Here is a 13,275-nt window from a genome sequence, read left to right as displayed (position 1 = left end):
GATCCCAAGCGAGTTACGCTGATGAGCGCCTGTGCCTGCCCTCCCCTCCCTACTTGCCTGACACCACTGGACATCCTTAATGCACCACAACCCACCGTAGACGGCGAGGCCTTTCTCTGCCCCTCTGAAACACTGACTGCTAATTTACACAGTTAATGTTGAGTAGGCAGAATCTGTTACAGCACCAAGGCATAAGTCATCCTTCCTCTTTCTTTCACATTTTTATTTCCAGGTATATTAACAGAGAAACTATTAGTAATAGGGTGACATCATCTAATTTTTGAAGTGGTTATTCTGTTCCACTGTATGACGATTACCGCTGAAATTCAGATTAGCCCATTAAAAATAATCTACAGCTATTTTGTTTCTTTTGTAAACTGTTTTTTAAACATGATGGGGTAATTATTTTGACTTAACAAGAAACGGAAAGAAGTGGGACTGTCAGTGTTTTGTGAGATCTAATAATGGTGCATCAAAAAAGTTTAGATGTAACTGTGTTAACATCACCGTTATTTAACTTTGCTGCAGTGAAAGACACTGAGGAGAGAGCTGCAGCTTGCCTCGTGGGTTGTTGGTTATGTCTGAATAAATAGGAAATGAGAGGGATGGTCGTCAAGGGGCCGAGGGATCAGTCAAAATTTGAGTAAAAACCAACACAGTCTCCCAGGGACACTGGTTGAATAGCAGAAGGCCTCCCTCCATCTGCAGCTCTCTGGGTCCACGTTGGAAAAACTTTGTCCCCTGGCTCACTATAATCTGTCATAAAGTAGGGCCTGCCATGACACTAAGCTTTGGTGATGCGATGCAGCTGGAGCGACTGACAATAGGGACGCTAATGGCTTTCAAACTTCCCTTAAAGATGTGAAAATTGAGGAGGCTGAATAATTCACAGCAGACCATATGCAGAGCCTGTCGCTCGACATCCAGGAGTCATCACTCTGCACGAGTCTGTGTGGCAGAAGTTCTGACAGAAAGATCGGCTCACGAAGCCTGGGGACCAGATGAGAAGCTGTGTTCCAGAGTGAGACATGAACCATTTGAAAAGACTGGCGTGTACTCTAAAAAAAACTCATTGATAATTGATAACGGATAATGGTGCAAAATTCAAATCAAGAGTTGAGATTAGAGAGAGTAGAATCGAGAGTTTTCTGGCACTGGCAGAGGGTAAGGTCCATACCAGGGGTTGTTATAGCCTGTTCACTACACATCTTTCAGTTTCAGTTGCAGACCATTTGCAAATGCATGATGCACAATCTTTGTTCCTTATATTATTTATAGTCACAGATAACTTGAAAATCGAAAGCAGACTTCATACATCTGTAATCCATCACAGTGAACTTCTATTCAGCAGACACCACAGTGGATCGTGTATAAAATGCTTGGTATTGGTGTTAAATCGTCGTAAGTGGTATCTGATTGCTGATTAAAGATATGAAGTGGACACGTTGCTCCTTGTATCCTTCATTAAGTGACAACAAATGAATGCACATCTAACAGCTCTGTGCCTCAACATGGAGGACAATCAACCAACAGCACTTTTCTATCATCAGCATCTTCACACATCTTCAGTGGAGCAGATGTGAGGTGCTACTGCTGCTGCTGCTGCTGCTGCTGCTAGCTGTAGGCCTGGGACAGCCAGTTTCATTATTGATGAGCATTAGCATTAGCTACTGTACCTGCTTTGTAAGGCAGGTGTTGACTCGATCCCTAGTTATTTTTTGCCCTCCACCATTACTGTGAAAACACCAGGTGAAGACATGCTGCTGCAAGGGTGCAGCCACTTAACCTCTCGATCAGCGTCCCAGCAGGGTATGCTCAGTCTCCTGATGGGGATACAGAGCAGGAAGGAGGACGGGGGGGGGGGGGGGGGGAGGAAGGGCGTCAGCAGATGCCAGTGTTTCAAGCCTGATGCCGCAGCTGTCAGCACAGATGATGCCTCTGCCGTGAGTGCTCCTACACAGCTCGATGACCAACTGAGGACACTGTGATTCCCGGACATCGAGGCTGGATGTTGAGCCGCCTGCTCCGAGTCCCCAGTGGGACAAGAAACTGCAGCTGAGCACCTCGACTCGAGTCACTGCGTCGTACGAAATACGCACATCCCCCTGCATTCCACATCTCAGAGGGTGAAACAAAAAAGTCAAGCACTGTTCGGTGTGGGGGAAGGAGGCCTCATGTGTAAGAAAACATGGTTAAAAGAGGAAAAACAAGAGAGAAGCAGGCGATTCTTCTTCAGCTGAGCACACCCTGTGCGTTGGTAGCAGTGATGGAGGAGAAGCAGACAGATGGACGGAGAGGGAAGTTTTCAGGCTCCAGCGTTCCATGCAGGTGGTCCACGGTGCAGGGATTGGTGAATTATTTAAATGGGGAGCGTGGAAAAGGGAACGGCTACATCTGTCGCACATCCTTTTAAAGCCCCACCAGCAGATGTGTTTACTCACCAGCCGTACCAGCTAACTACTTAATGGGTCACCATCGGCAGCCAAGAGTTAATTAAGCAGCCCGTTTTGCAAATGGTGGGCACGTAGCATCAGCGTCAGCGCAGGTCTTATCAGGTCATTGGAGGTGTTGTAGGCCTGTGGTTTACAGATGTAGTCGCTCATATTTAGCTTTCTACAGAATCCTTCTACTGAGAGATGGTGTCGTTTTCTCCTCTATTTCATTGAATTTAAAGTTTAAAACAATACATTAAAACAAATAATAGGGCTGCAAAAACTACATCTGAAATTCACTTCAAGATAGAGACGCATCCAAATACTCATTTTGATGAGTAATCTTGGGCCTTGAACTGATGAAATAATCAAAAGAAAACTCACTGTTCAACTATTTTCCTATATATTCTTTATCTAAAAGTTATAAATACTAATATAATATTAATTAAATGAACCTAAACAATGCTAAATCCAGCATCTCAAATGTTTTTAGCTGAACATCGGTCAGTTGAACATAACAGCTTTGAGATGTTCTACTAATAACCCGACAGAAACAAACTGGACTGAAAACACGAACGTAAGTCCAGCTAAACATTTCATCTTTCGGCTCGGCATCTTCTTGGAGAAAAACATGTTATCATGAGCAGTTTGGACTTTAAAACTGAGCAGATTATCTGAGGTGAGGTTCAAGTGGATTTGGAGTAGTTACACATACAATTTGCATCACCGTCGTCATATGATACATAATCTGTTTTAAAGCTGAAAGACCTTCAGGAGCCAGCAGCACTCATAATCATACATTTTTGATTGGATTGCAGTCAGCGAGGACATTAAAATCTGTTGTTCCATCTAGACTGCCTTAGCTATCATCTGTTGTGGTTTGGGATTAAAAGAGATGACGTTATTATCAAACAATAGCTGTGCAGCCAGGAATAAACGCATATTTACACTGTTTTCACTTAAATCTTCATGGGTTGTATATATGAGATGTTTTTCCTGTCAATCTCGGTCTACAGTGTTTACTGCATCTTTACACTACACCAAACTCTTCATCCCTTCATCTACTGTTTGAACTTACAGCTGATTTATAGATTTAGGAATCTGCACAAAACATGCATTGTACAAAGAAGAAGAAAATAAGGAAAACTGAGAAAGAGACACTGAGAGGATTGAAATATCTTCGCTCAATGTATGAGTCAATACAAGTGATGGAAATATATAAACTGAAGCAAAACAATTGTATTATTAAGAAGCACGAAAACAACAAAGTGCCCGAAGAGAAAGAGGAAATAAAACTGTTGGGAAACAGTACTGATGTTGACAGGGAGGAAATATCTGTGTGTGTGGTTTTACAGAAAAAAGAGACACATGATTCACTCTGCCCGTGTCCACTGAGATAAGCTTGTGGACTCTTACATGCAGCTGTAAGCAAAACACCACAACCTCCCTCTGCAAAAAAAACCTGTTCTTCAGTATTTTACAGCAACATGGGATTTATAGACGAACATATGTATACGTCTATTTAGGTGGTGCCACTTATAGATGCCAAATGTATTCACAGTGAAACGCCTGTCATTAAAATTTCACACGTTTCTTGTTGTCTACATGCCAAGATCAAAACTTAAATACATCTAGAGAAAGACCGACCCCACATATGAAACATATCACTTATTTTTGGAAACTTACTTCATGAGAATATTTCTGTATTTTTCATGCACACTTTTGCAGATTTTCCATATTTTTCCCCCCATTTGTGTCAAACTTGTACAAGATCACTAAGGTGCAACTGAAAAAAGTAAAAAAAAAAAAGGGGAAAATACTTCTATAGCAAAAACTAAATAGAGAAAAATAATTAGTGTCCGACAAAGTAAAAAAAAAACAAAAGGTTCAGGCTCATTAAAGCGGTTTTTTACACATTTACACAACTTAATGATTAAATAATGAACACATCTAAGAGACTATTAAATGTAATTAAAATTGATTATAAGCTGAAATCTGACTTTAAAAAGACAGGAATTTAATATTCAGGTGTTTATTATCTGCAGTAAACATAGACTGTGGACAGATGAATATTTGAACAATAATATCAACACTAACATCCTCAAACATCACCTCCCTCTGACAGAACCCTCACTTGTACTTACTGTCCAACTTCATAAAGCTTCGGTGCAGGACACAGCAGATAATCATTACGCACATCGCTCGGCTTATGATCTGGAAGAAGACAAAGACAAAACAAAGGTAATGAGCTGCAAGGTTCTGATAAAAGCAGAAACTGCCCAGTTTGTAAATAAAGATCAAATCTACTTTTGTATTTGTGGGACCTTTTTCATTTAGACATGTTTGCGCTCAATGTGGTCAGAAGTGGTAACTACAGATTTATGCAACACAGCATATTCCCACAATGTTCAAGTGAAATTTACTCTCATTAAGTATTACACAAGTTTTTTAATGAACAACATCGACATTAAGGAAGAACTCTTCTTTTCCATGAGAGCTACAATACAACTGAAGATGTTGCGAGCTTGAGACTTGAAATCAATCCACTCTTCTCCACCAGCCCTGCTTCTTCCTGCTCTGCTGCACTCTGACCAGAGTTTCGGGTAGTTGTGAATAGGACATTTTAATAAGAACTTAATAGAGACTCGCTCATAATGTTCAGAAGCGCCTCTCTCTGTACTAATGTCTAATGAGTCTGGGTCCCAGAAGGCTTTGACAGCACTTTTCCACAATATAAGTGGGATAAGTTTTGGAATGCAGAACTACTACTAGTAAAAATATTGTAACTTAACCATTGTGTGCTACAAAAATTTAAATGGCTTCTTTAAGATACTAGTCATCACAGACTGTATTTTCAAGTATTTCATCAATATAATTCATTTATATGAAATAAAACCACTAGTATTATGATCCAGCTATCTCCCTCTATGACCCTGAGCATCATATACATTTATTTCTTTACTATTGTGAATCTGTTTTACTGTAAATGTAATGTTTCTTTTAACTATCTGCATGCACCATACGTTTCATTTCAGCACTGGGGAATTGTTATTAGGGTTTTAAAAGAAAAGAAAAGATTGGATTATGATTTCTGTGTGTGTGTGTGTGTGTGTTTGTGTTGACAGAGGCTTGAACCATCTTCGGTCACGGAGGTCGTTCAGATTATTGTTTTTCTTTTTTTTTTGTTTTGTTTTGTTTTTGCTCGTCTGCTCAGGGCTCCAACTGCTTTGGTGATGGAGAAGTCTGTAGCATCTGTTCCTCATATGTGGTGTGTGTTCCATAGTTGCCATGATGCCTGTCCATAATTATAAGGTGCCCCACTGTTAAAAAGGTCTGGACTGAACACATGCAAAAGCCAATAAGGGAATAAATAGCCCCAAGTGGGCGAATGTGAGACAGCCTAAACTGAGAAAGGACTAACAGGAAGACATCTGCTAATGGCCACTTCCTAATTCAGATGAAGTTCTTTTTTAAAAGGAAAAAATATGCTCAAGTATTTTAGTAGAGATGAAATGATGAAAATCAAAAATAACTTGTCATAGAAGGAAGTGTTGTCATTGGCAGTCGTCGATCCCACAGATCCCACGGCCAAATGAGAGCTTGAAAAGATTGGCTTTTGGTGCCAAATCCCATTTGGTTCCTGAAAAAGGATTTCTCAACAGAACAGACTGCAAGCTCAAAATAAGGAGCACAGTGACCTACATAGTCTCCTGTCTTCTGTTGAATTTAGATCTATATAGATAGAGTGATGCTGTGAGATAACAGACACGTCCAGACCAGTGGTTGGTTGTGCCATGTCTACTGCTAAATACCCCCCCACCCTCACACCCCATCATTTCACATTGCAAAATTTAATATGAGGATTTCCTGAGTTATGCAACCTGTGCAGGACACAGGAGTCCACGTCACTGAAACTGAATAAACAATAAAGCCGCATGGTTTAATACAGTATAAATGAACACGTAAAACACAGCAGCAGGGAAATAGAGAGCAGAGGGTCTGATCACAAGTTTGTGGCTCTAGGAAAATTCAGATTAGAGGGCGACTATCACATGCTGCACTGACGCGGCAATTTAATTTGTATCAATGGGCCTGTTCACATGTCCACTGTAAAAACGTATTCAGATTGTCATGAGAATCAGATGATGAATTAATACGATGTGACTGAAAGCTTATTTCTATCGTTGGAGACATTTGCTGAACAAAGAAATCGTCTTCTACTGAAGTTCCACTTTTTCTTTGCTTTCAACAGTGAGATGTTGTTTGCAGCTCCAGAATAAAGCGAGTAAGTGGATCCGGAACTGAGATTTTTTATCATAAAAAAATAAAAATCAAATATTTTACATAAAAAAATGTTTCTATCAGAGCAATAACAAAGCATCATACTGACACAAAAAACATAGACACACACACAAAACGGCCTAAAAAAGCAGGAACTGTGACACTGAGCTCACTGCTGCGTGCTCATCATATTATTGGAGTTTCCCTGTTATATTTATTTTAAGCATTAGCACATAACTAATGTGACCTGCACATTTCTCACGAAAGTCTAGACACTGGAACTATGACCTAGTGCCTGGTAAATTACTATATATATATATATATATAAATATATAAATAGTATAAATGGTCATATCAGTTCAGTTTTTTCCACCACTCACTACAGATACACAGTGCTTGAATTCAGCCTTGTCTGCTATAAACTGCACTATTAGTGGTTTACATCACTTACTGATGGTCTGCTGGCCAACTATGAAGCTGCAGACGACACCCTCGTTGCTGCGTCCGACAGTGAAGCCGTTCCCTCTGAGGACGATGTCAAATGACTCTGGAATGTAAACAAACAGGAGATAAGATTGGGGGAAAGAAACCAGCATACAGCTAACAGCCGCTTCTGGGATTTATGTGGAATTTCTCCTGTTTTCTAAGAAAAGTTTCACGAGTATGAACTTGTAGTATGTAAAGACAGATATATGTTATCAGATAGCATGTCTGAAGGCTGAGTGCTGCTCTACTCTTTGGCCCCAAGCAAATGCTCTACCTCACCACTGCTCGAAACTGAGACATCTTTCCTGCTCCTACTGGAATGATGCCATAAGTTCAGTAAGCATGTAGTAAAAAAAAAAATAAAAAAGAAACGGGATAAATATCTGTGCAGAGCTGCAAGGACTGATTGCAGCAGGAGGATCCACTCACCATTCACACAGACACTGGAGGGCTCCACAGTCAGGATCTCTGTGCACGAACGCTTTAGTATCTGTGGAGAATGAGACACAAATGAAATGGCTATATTATCGCTCAAGGACTGAGAATAAATACATCAAGTCCCACCCGTTATCAGCTCTGTCAGGTTTAGAAAACAGATTAGGGAGCAACACCTGAGAAATGTCTCGCTCCTGATCGGGGCCTGGCGGCTAAAGGAGAGCGGTGAATATCAGTAGCGGGGAGAAAAGGAGGGAGAAACGGCAGCTGTGTCAGCCTTTATGGGAAAATTATGCAAGACTATTACATTCTTCAGTTCTATTAAAAACCTCCGGGATCCTGCATTATCATATAAAGAGGCCTGTGTGAGCCCACTGTCATGGAGCGGCTCTATCCGCTATGATTCAATAAATCAACAAAGGACAAACTATGCAAATCCCAGTACACAGTCGGTAAAAAGAAGCATATTAACTGCAATACAGGACACTTGAACCCTTCATTTGATGTTGAGCTAAACTTCAATCTGAGGAGAGGAAAAAGGAGGTGTTTACAGCGGCCTTATTATATATGATGGTTTGATATGAGATTGTTAAAAGGAGAGAGGGTTGTAGATGACAGCTGGGAGGAAGAGGATCTGCTGCTGTTCCTCTGTGCCACTATTTTCCCCATCTAATTACTGCCTTGGCAGTGCCTGAGAAGAAATGATAAAAAAAAAAAGGAAATAGAACAAAATTGACTGTTTGCCTGCCTAAGTTGAAAATGATGGGAAAACCCGAGGAATGACATTGTTTTCCTATTAAGTGTAGAAATGTGAACAGTTCTGCTCCAAAATAAGAAACCTGCCATTTGGAAAAGTAGCACTTACCCTAAAAAAAGCTAAATACTATACTTTAATAAGAAACTTATTAAATTCAGTAATTTGTTTGGGTTGTAATTGCTGCAGCACAAACTGGATCCCCAGTTATTTAGTGATATTTAACTGTAAGCTTTGAACGCTGAGATTAGAAGCCACATTTTGATTGAACTCACACAGCATTTATTAATTTCTCTGGGATCTAGTGACAAACATTGTTTACAGGCTGCACAGGGAAAATGAGGCCGTCGTCCAATATCCAAAGTCATCCAAATATCTCAGCCAGCATTGTAACTGGTGGGGTTTCTGAAGGGATGAGGCCGCTTCAGTCGTTTTCTGGAAATAATTAAGTAGAAAGGTCGATGGGGGCATTTCTGTTTTACATTATGAAAAGATACTGTTGCATCCTCACACCATGAAGATAGTGATAATCTTCAAGTGAGGTTGCAGCTACACTGCAATTTCCCAACTTTATAAAGTCCCACAGCTCAGACAAGTCCAAGTGAAGTACAGCAGAAATGTCCTAACAGAGCAGAAACCCAACTTCGCTGAGTTCTGTCTGTGAGTTTTGTCATGCTGGTCACAGAGGGACCATGGATCCTGCAGCAAAAGGCTGCACAGATGATCTCAAATCCTTGAAATCCAACAGAGGGGAGAGGAGGCCAACTAGTCAGGAATCCAGTATTACTAATCAGAGAAGAATGCTCTGCGTTTCATTTGGATACCGAGGCGCCGCTGTGCCTCCGAGGACTGAGGAGATGAGCTGTTTTGTTGTGTTGTTCTGGACAGTTTTGCACAAGCTTTTAGAGAAGTGTTGTTGTGTCATGCAAATATAAAAATATATCTTGAATTGGAAGTGCAACCTCAGGACAAAGACTGAGTTCATAGTGTTCTCTAGATAAATTACTGTTCTAGCTCAGGGGGAAAAAAGCGTTTTTGCTTGTAATTATCAACAATCCAATCCAAACTTCCAGAGGCTCTAAGCACATATTATTGTTAATTATTACAAGCTGGATGCACGGCAATATGTTAGAACTAGTTTGTCATTTTTTTTTTTTTTTTTGTGGCTGCTTGTGATGCTTAGTCATGACAAGCTCCCTGAGACGATTCAACAACACCTGTTTTGAATGAAATGTGATTGTGTTGTTTATCCCTTTTCATTATTTTGCTGCAAATAAATAAAGTGTGCGTCACCTAGAATCAGTCCAGAACATCCATGATGATGTCTGGGGCCATGCACATGTTGGAGTTACAAAAATATCTTGAATTTAAAAGGAGTGGATTTAAAATGTACTTTATATGAGATCACCCTTTTGCTCATTAACGGCTACAACCTGACATTATTCCTCTTGTGGGTTTTGAAAGACTAGAACTGAGAGCCACAGTTGTAGACCCTCCCTTCCACCACATTTTCAAAGCAGCACAATCAATCATCGTTGTACATGCATCACACAACAGAAACAAGGAAACAAGTTACACCCTTTGGCTTTGTGTCCCTCCAGCTGCATGCTACAAAGCTCTGTCCTGTTCTGCTCTTTTCCTCCACGCTGCAGGCCTTGTTGGCTCTGACACAGATGTAAGTCCAGTTCAGGTCGGGTCAGACTGTACGCCGTGGCACCCAGCTCAGACTCAGGTAAAAACGTTGTCACACAAACCCGCGCCTTGGCAGTAAAACCTGAATGCTAAAAGCTCCACCAGCGGAAAATATAACCCACTAGCTGGCAGGAGGCGAGCAGGCTGCATGGGAAACTTTGTAGAATAGCGTTAAAAGGATCATTGTACTCTGACAGCTATTCACTGATCGCAGCGTCACACTAGCAGGATGGGTTGGATGAGTTACACTGGCTTTTATTATGATTTTTGCATCTAAAATAAAAGCTTTAATTGTATTGAAGAGTTGCCACAGCACTGGGAGTTTAACACTCAACACAATAAAAACACTGTGAAGAGGATGTCATATGGACAGTGACTAACTGTCAAGCTGCTCCCATTCCAGTGTCTAATTTGCTAAAGAGCGGGTAAAGCATTTCCTTCTCTGTGTCCGAACTGAGGACCCAATGAACCGTTATTTCCACAGACATTTTCCATGCAGCTTGACAGAAAGTTCCCAGAGGTTTTTGTGACCAACGTCAGTGAAGGCAGCACACAGTTTGTTTCCCCATCTACCCACCTGACTGCTAAATTTACAGAAAAAGATGCCCAGTTTTGTGCCATATTAAACTAGGGAAGAGAAATCAAGTCTCACTTGCACATCAGCCGCAAACCTCAAAAGATCAGTAACACACAAACAGAAAGTAGGTGAACTTACAGAATTGACAATGCCTTTGAGTGCGTGGAAGCCATCTTTGACAGGAAATACATGGTCCTTGTTGTCCGCAATATCAGAAAGCTGTTGGTATCATGAAAGAGTGGCGTAAACGTCAAGTACTGCTGATTTAATGCTGCTTACTTCTTTTTCTGTTTTCCTCTTTATGACTGAGCACTGTCTTTCCTTTCATACCATGGGCAGGAGGAGACATAGCAGATGGCATGACTGTGGCAAACACTTTGCTCAACCATAAAAAAAAAAAAAAAAAATCATTGCAGCACAAACTGGGAGCAATATTGCCTTTGTTTTGGACTTAATAAGAGCTAATCACAGGATGGTTACCAATGGTTACCAGGGACAGGCCACCATGTTGGAATGCTGGAGACAGTAAAAACAACAGACCTCCCTGACATAAGAGGGAAAACGTCCGATTTATGGACAATCTGACATCAGTTTGAGCACAAAGATGAGCTCTAACTCTGCAGTGACTATATACTGGAGAGACCAATAGTAAATAGTGAGTAAAGAATAGTGGTAATTTCTTCTGTGGCCAACTTGAACAGTGTGCTTTTTCTCTATTGTTGCACACTGATTAGTTTTTTTTGTAATATTGTTGGTATTCAAAACACCCACTGTTTAATTGTGGTGCAGTTAAAAAGCCATTAATTGCTTGTGCAATGTAATTAACTGTGATAGATGTGAAAGAACTCTCCAAACAGACACTCTCTCTTCACTGGAAACAGAATATTTCTGTTTTGTGAAGGTGAGAGTCTGCTTTCAAAGCCTTTAAGACAAAGCTTATCCACACAGGTAATAGTGCTGATGTTGCAAGTGTTTACCTTTAAAGATGCCAACATGCCTCATGTTAAAATCATAATCACTCAGCATACATTGAGTGACAAATGGCTCTGGTGTTTGACTGCTGCAGATTAAGACTAAAGCTCTCTTACCTGCTGCTCATCAAAGTCCTTGATACCCACACAGTAAACACGAGCACCGTACTTCCTCGCCTCATCAGCCTGCAAATCAAATTCATGCAGATGACATTTAAAACATTGAAATTGAAAAAAAAATAAAGGGAAACATAAATGAAAAAGTTGAGGAAGAAAAGATTTGCATTTTAAATTTGTAGGTAACAATATGTATCTCACCTCTTTCACCGTGAGCTCGTGAACATAAACTGCGAGTTTTCCATCTGTCAAAGCCAGGATGATGCTCGAAGACTTTGTCGGCTGTTTCTGGATCTGATTTAAGGCCTTCAAGTTCAAACAAATATTTAATGAAGTCCCAGATATTCTCAACAGTTTCAGTCATTTGTAGATTAATACATTTCAGACTGTGAACTCACCTCTTTTATCCCCTCGTGCATGAATGTTTCACCTGCTGGTTTCACGGCCTTCAAGCGCTCGAGACCCTCTTGTATCTTATACCTTAAAGCACACATAAAACAAAGGATTGACATGTTGGCTACTAAACTGAGATCATATCAGATATTTAATTAAGCAGTAACAGCATGTTCATCACCTCGCTGATGGTTTTGTACTGCAGCTACATGGTGTGGTTAGAATCTGTGGTTATAACGCCACAAGTTCCAGCAGACCAGACACACTGACAAGTTGTTCTTGTAATAAAGACGCTAAGAGAAGCTGTTTATCCAGAGTCTTAGAGGCTTTTTTGGCGTGCAATGATCCTGTGGGAATTGAACCGCTAACCTAACCATGCAAACATTTCTACTGCTGTGGTCTGGAGGAGGAGGCCAAGCTCACTGTATACCCAAACCAACAACTGCTCTGAACTATAGCAGGGTCAGAAAATAGAGTCTAGCTAAGTCTAAGCACCATATTTTAATATATAATAGTGATATGCTGGACATTTAATATATTTGGAGTGTGTTGGTGTCTTTGTTTGGATTTTGATTTCAGGAAATGTCTCACAGCTTTGGCTTACCCAAGATGATAAGTCACAGTTTATTTTCTACTGCTTCCTTCACATTTTGAGGTTTTGACGCTGCCTCAAAGAAGCACACTAATGATTTCTTTTATTTTATATAATCAAAACAAAGTACTGTGTTATTTGTGAAAACCTACTTGCTTCTCTGTTGTTTTTACTGTGAACGGAACCTAAACTAAGTGTCAATTTCCCACTCTGTACATTTTCATTGGGGAATTTAGTGGAATCAGCTATTTTTTAATTAACTTAGTGTAAATATGTTGATTTCATATTTTGAAGCCAATTCAAATTACAGTTTTGAGTTTTAATTGTTAGCGCCTATAAATAAAATAGAGTTCTTCTCACTTGAAGTCTTTTCACTTAAAATAATGAGTTGAATTAATTTATTTATGAGATTTCACTCAACTCATTAAGACTTTACACAACATGCAATATTTTATTAAGATAATATTTAGTTGTAATAAAAGAAACAACTAAATTTATTCTGTACTTAAGTTTTTGAACTTCAAATTAAATTTAACTGAACTGAA

General features: G+C 40.1%; 1 protein-coding gene across 1 annotated transcript in view; it reads right to left on the bottom strand.

Annotated features, from left to right (window-relative positions):
- The window catches only part of antxr2a (ANTXR cell adhesion molecule 2a), a 61,987-nt gene that overhangs the window by 40,985 nt on the left and 7,727 nt on the right, over positions 1-13,275 (bottom strand). Inside the window, exons 4-10 of the mRNA XM_026343444.1 lie at positions 12,144-12,225; positions 11,947-12,051; positions 11,746-11,814; positions 10,796-10,876; positions 7,629-7,689; positions 7,165-7,260; positions 4,577-4,646 (exon numbers count right to left, since the gene is read on the bottom strand). Coding sequence (XP_026199229.1) covers positions 4,577-4,646; positions 7,165-7,260; positions 7,629-7,689; positions 10,796-10,876; positions 11,746-11,814; positions 11,947-12,051; positions 12,144-12,225 — 564 coding nt within the window. The remainder of the gene's footprint in view (positions 1-4,576; positions 4,647-7,164; positions 7,261-7,628; positions 7,690-10,795; positions 10,877-11,745; positions 11,815-11,946; positions 12,052-12,143; positions 12,226-13,275) is intronic.

The sequence above is a fragment of the Anabas testudineus genome, chromosome 9, assembly GCF_900324465.2.
Source record: "Anabas testudineus chromosome 9, fAnaTes1.2, whole genome shotgun sequence".
In the NCBI taxonomy this organism is placed as follows: domain Eukaryota; kingdom Metazoa; phylum Chordata; class Actinopteri; order Anabantiformes; family Anabantidae; genus Anabas; species Anabas testudineus.
The sequence above is the reverse complement of the archived record's forward strand: the minus strand, read 5'-3'. Positions and strand labels throughout refer to the sequence as shown.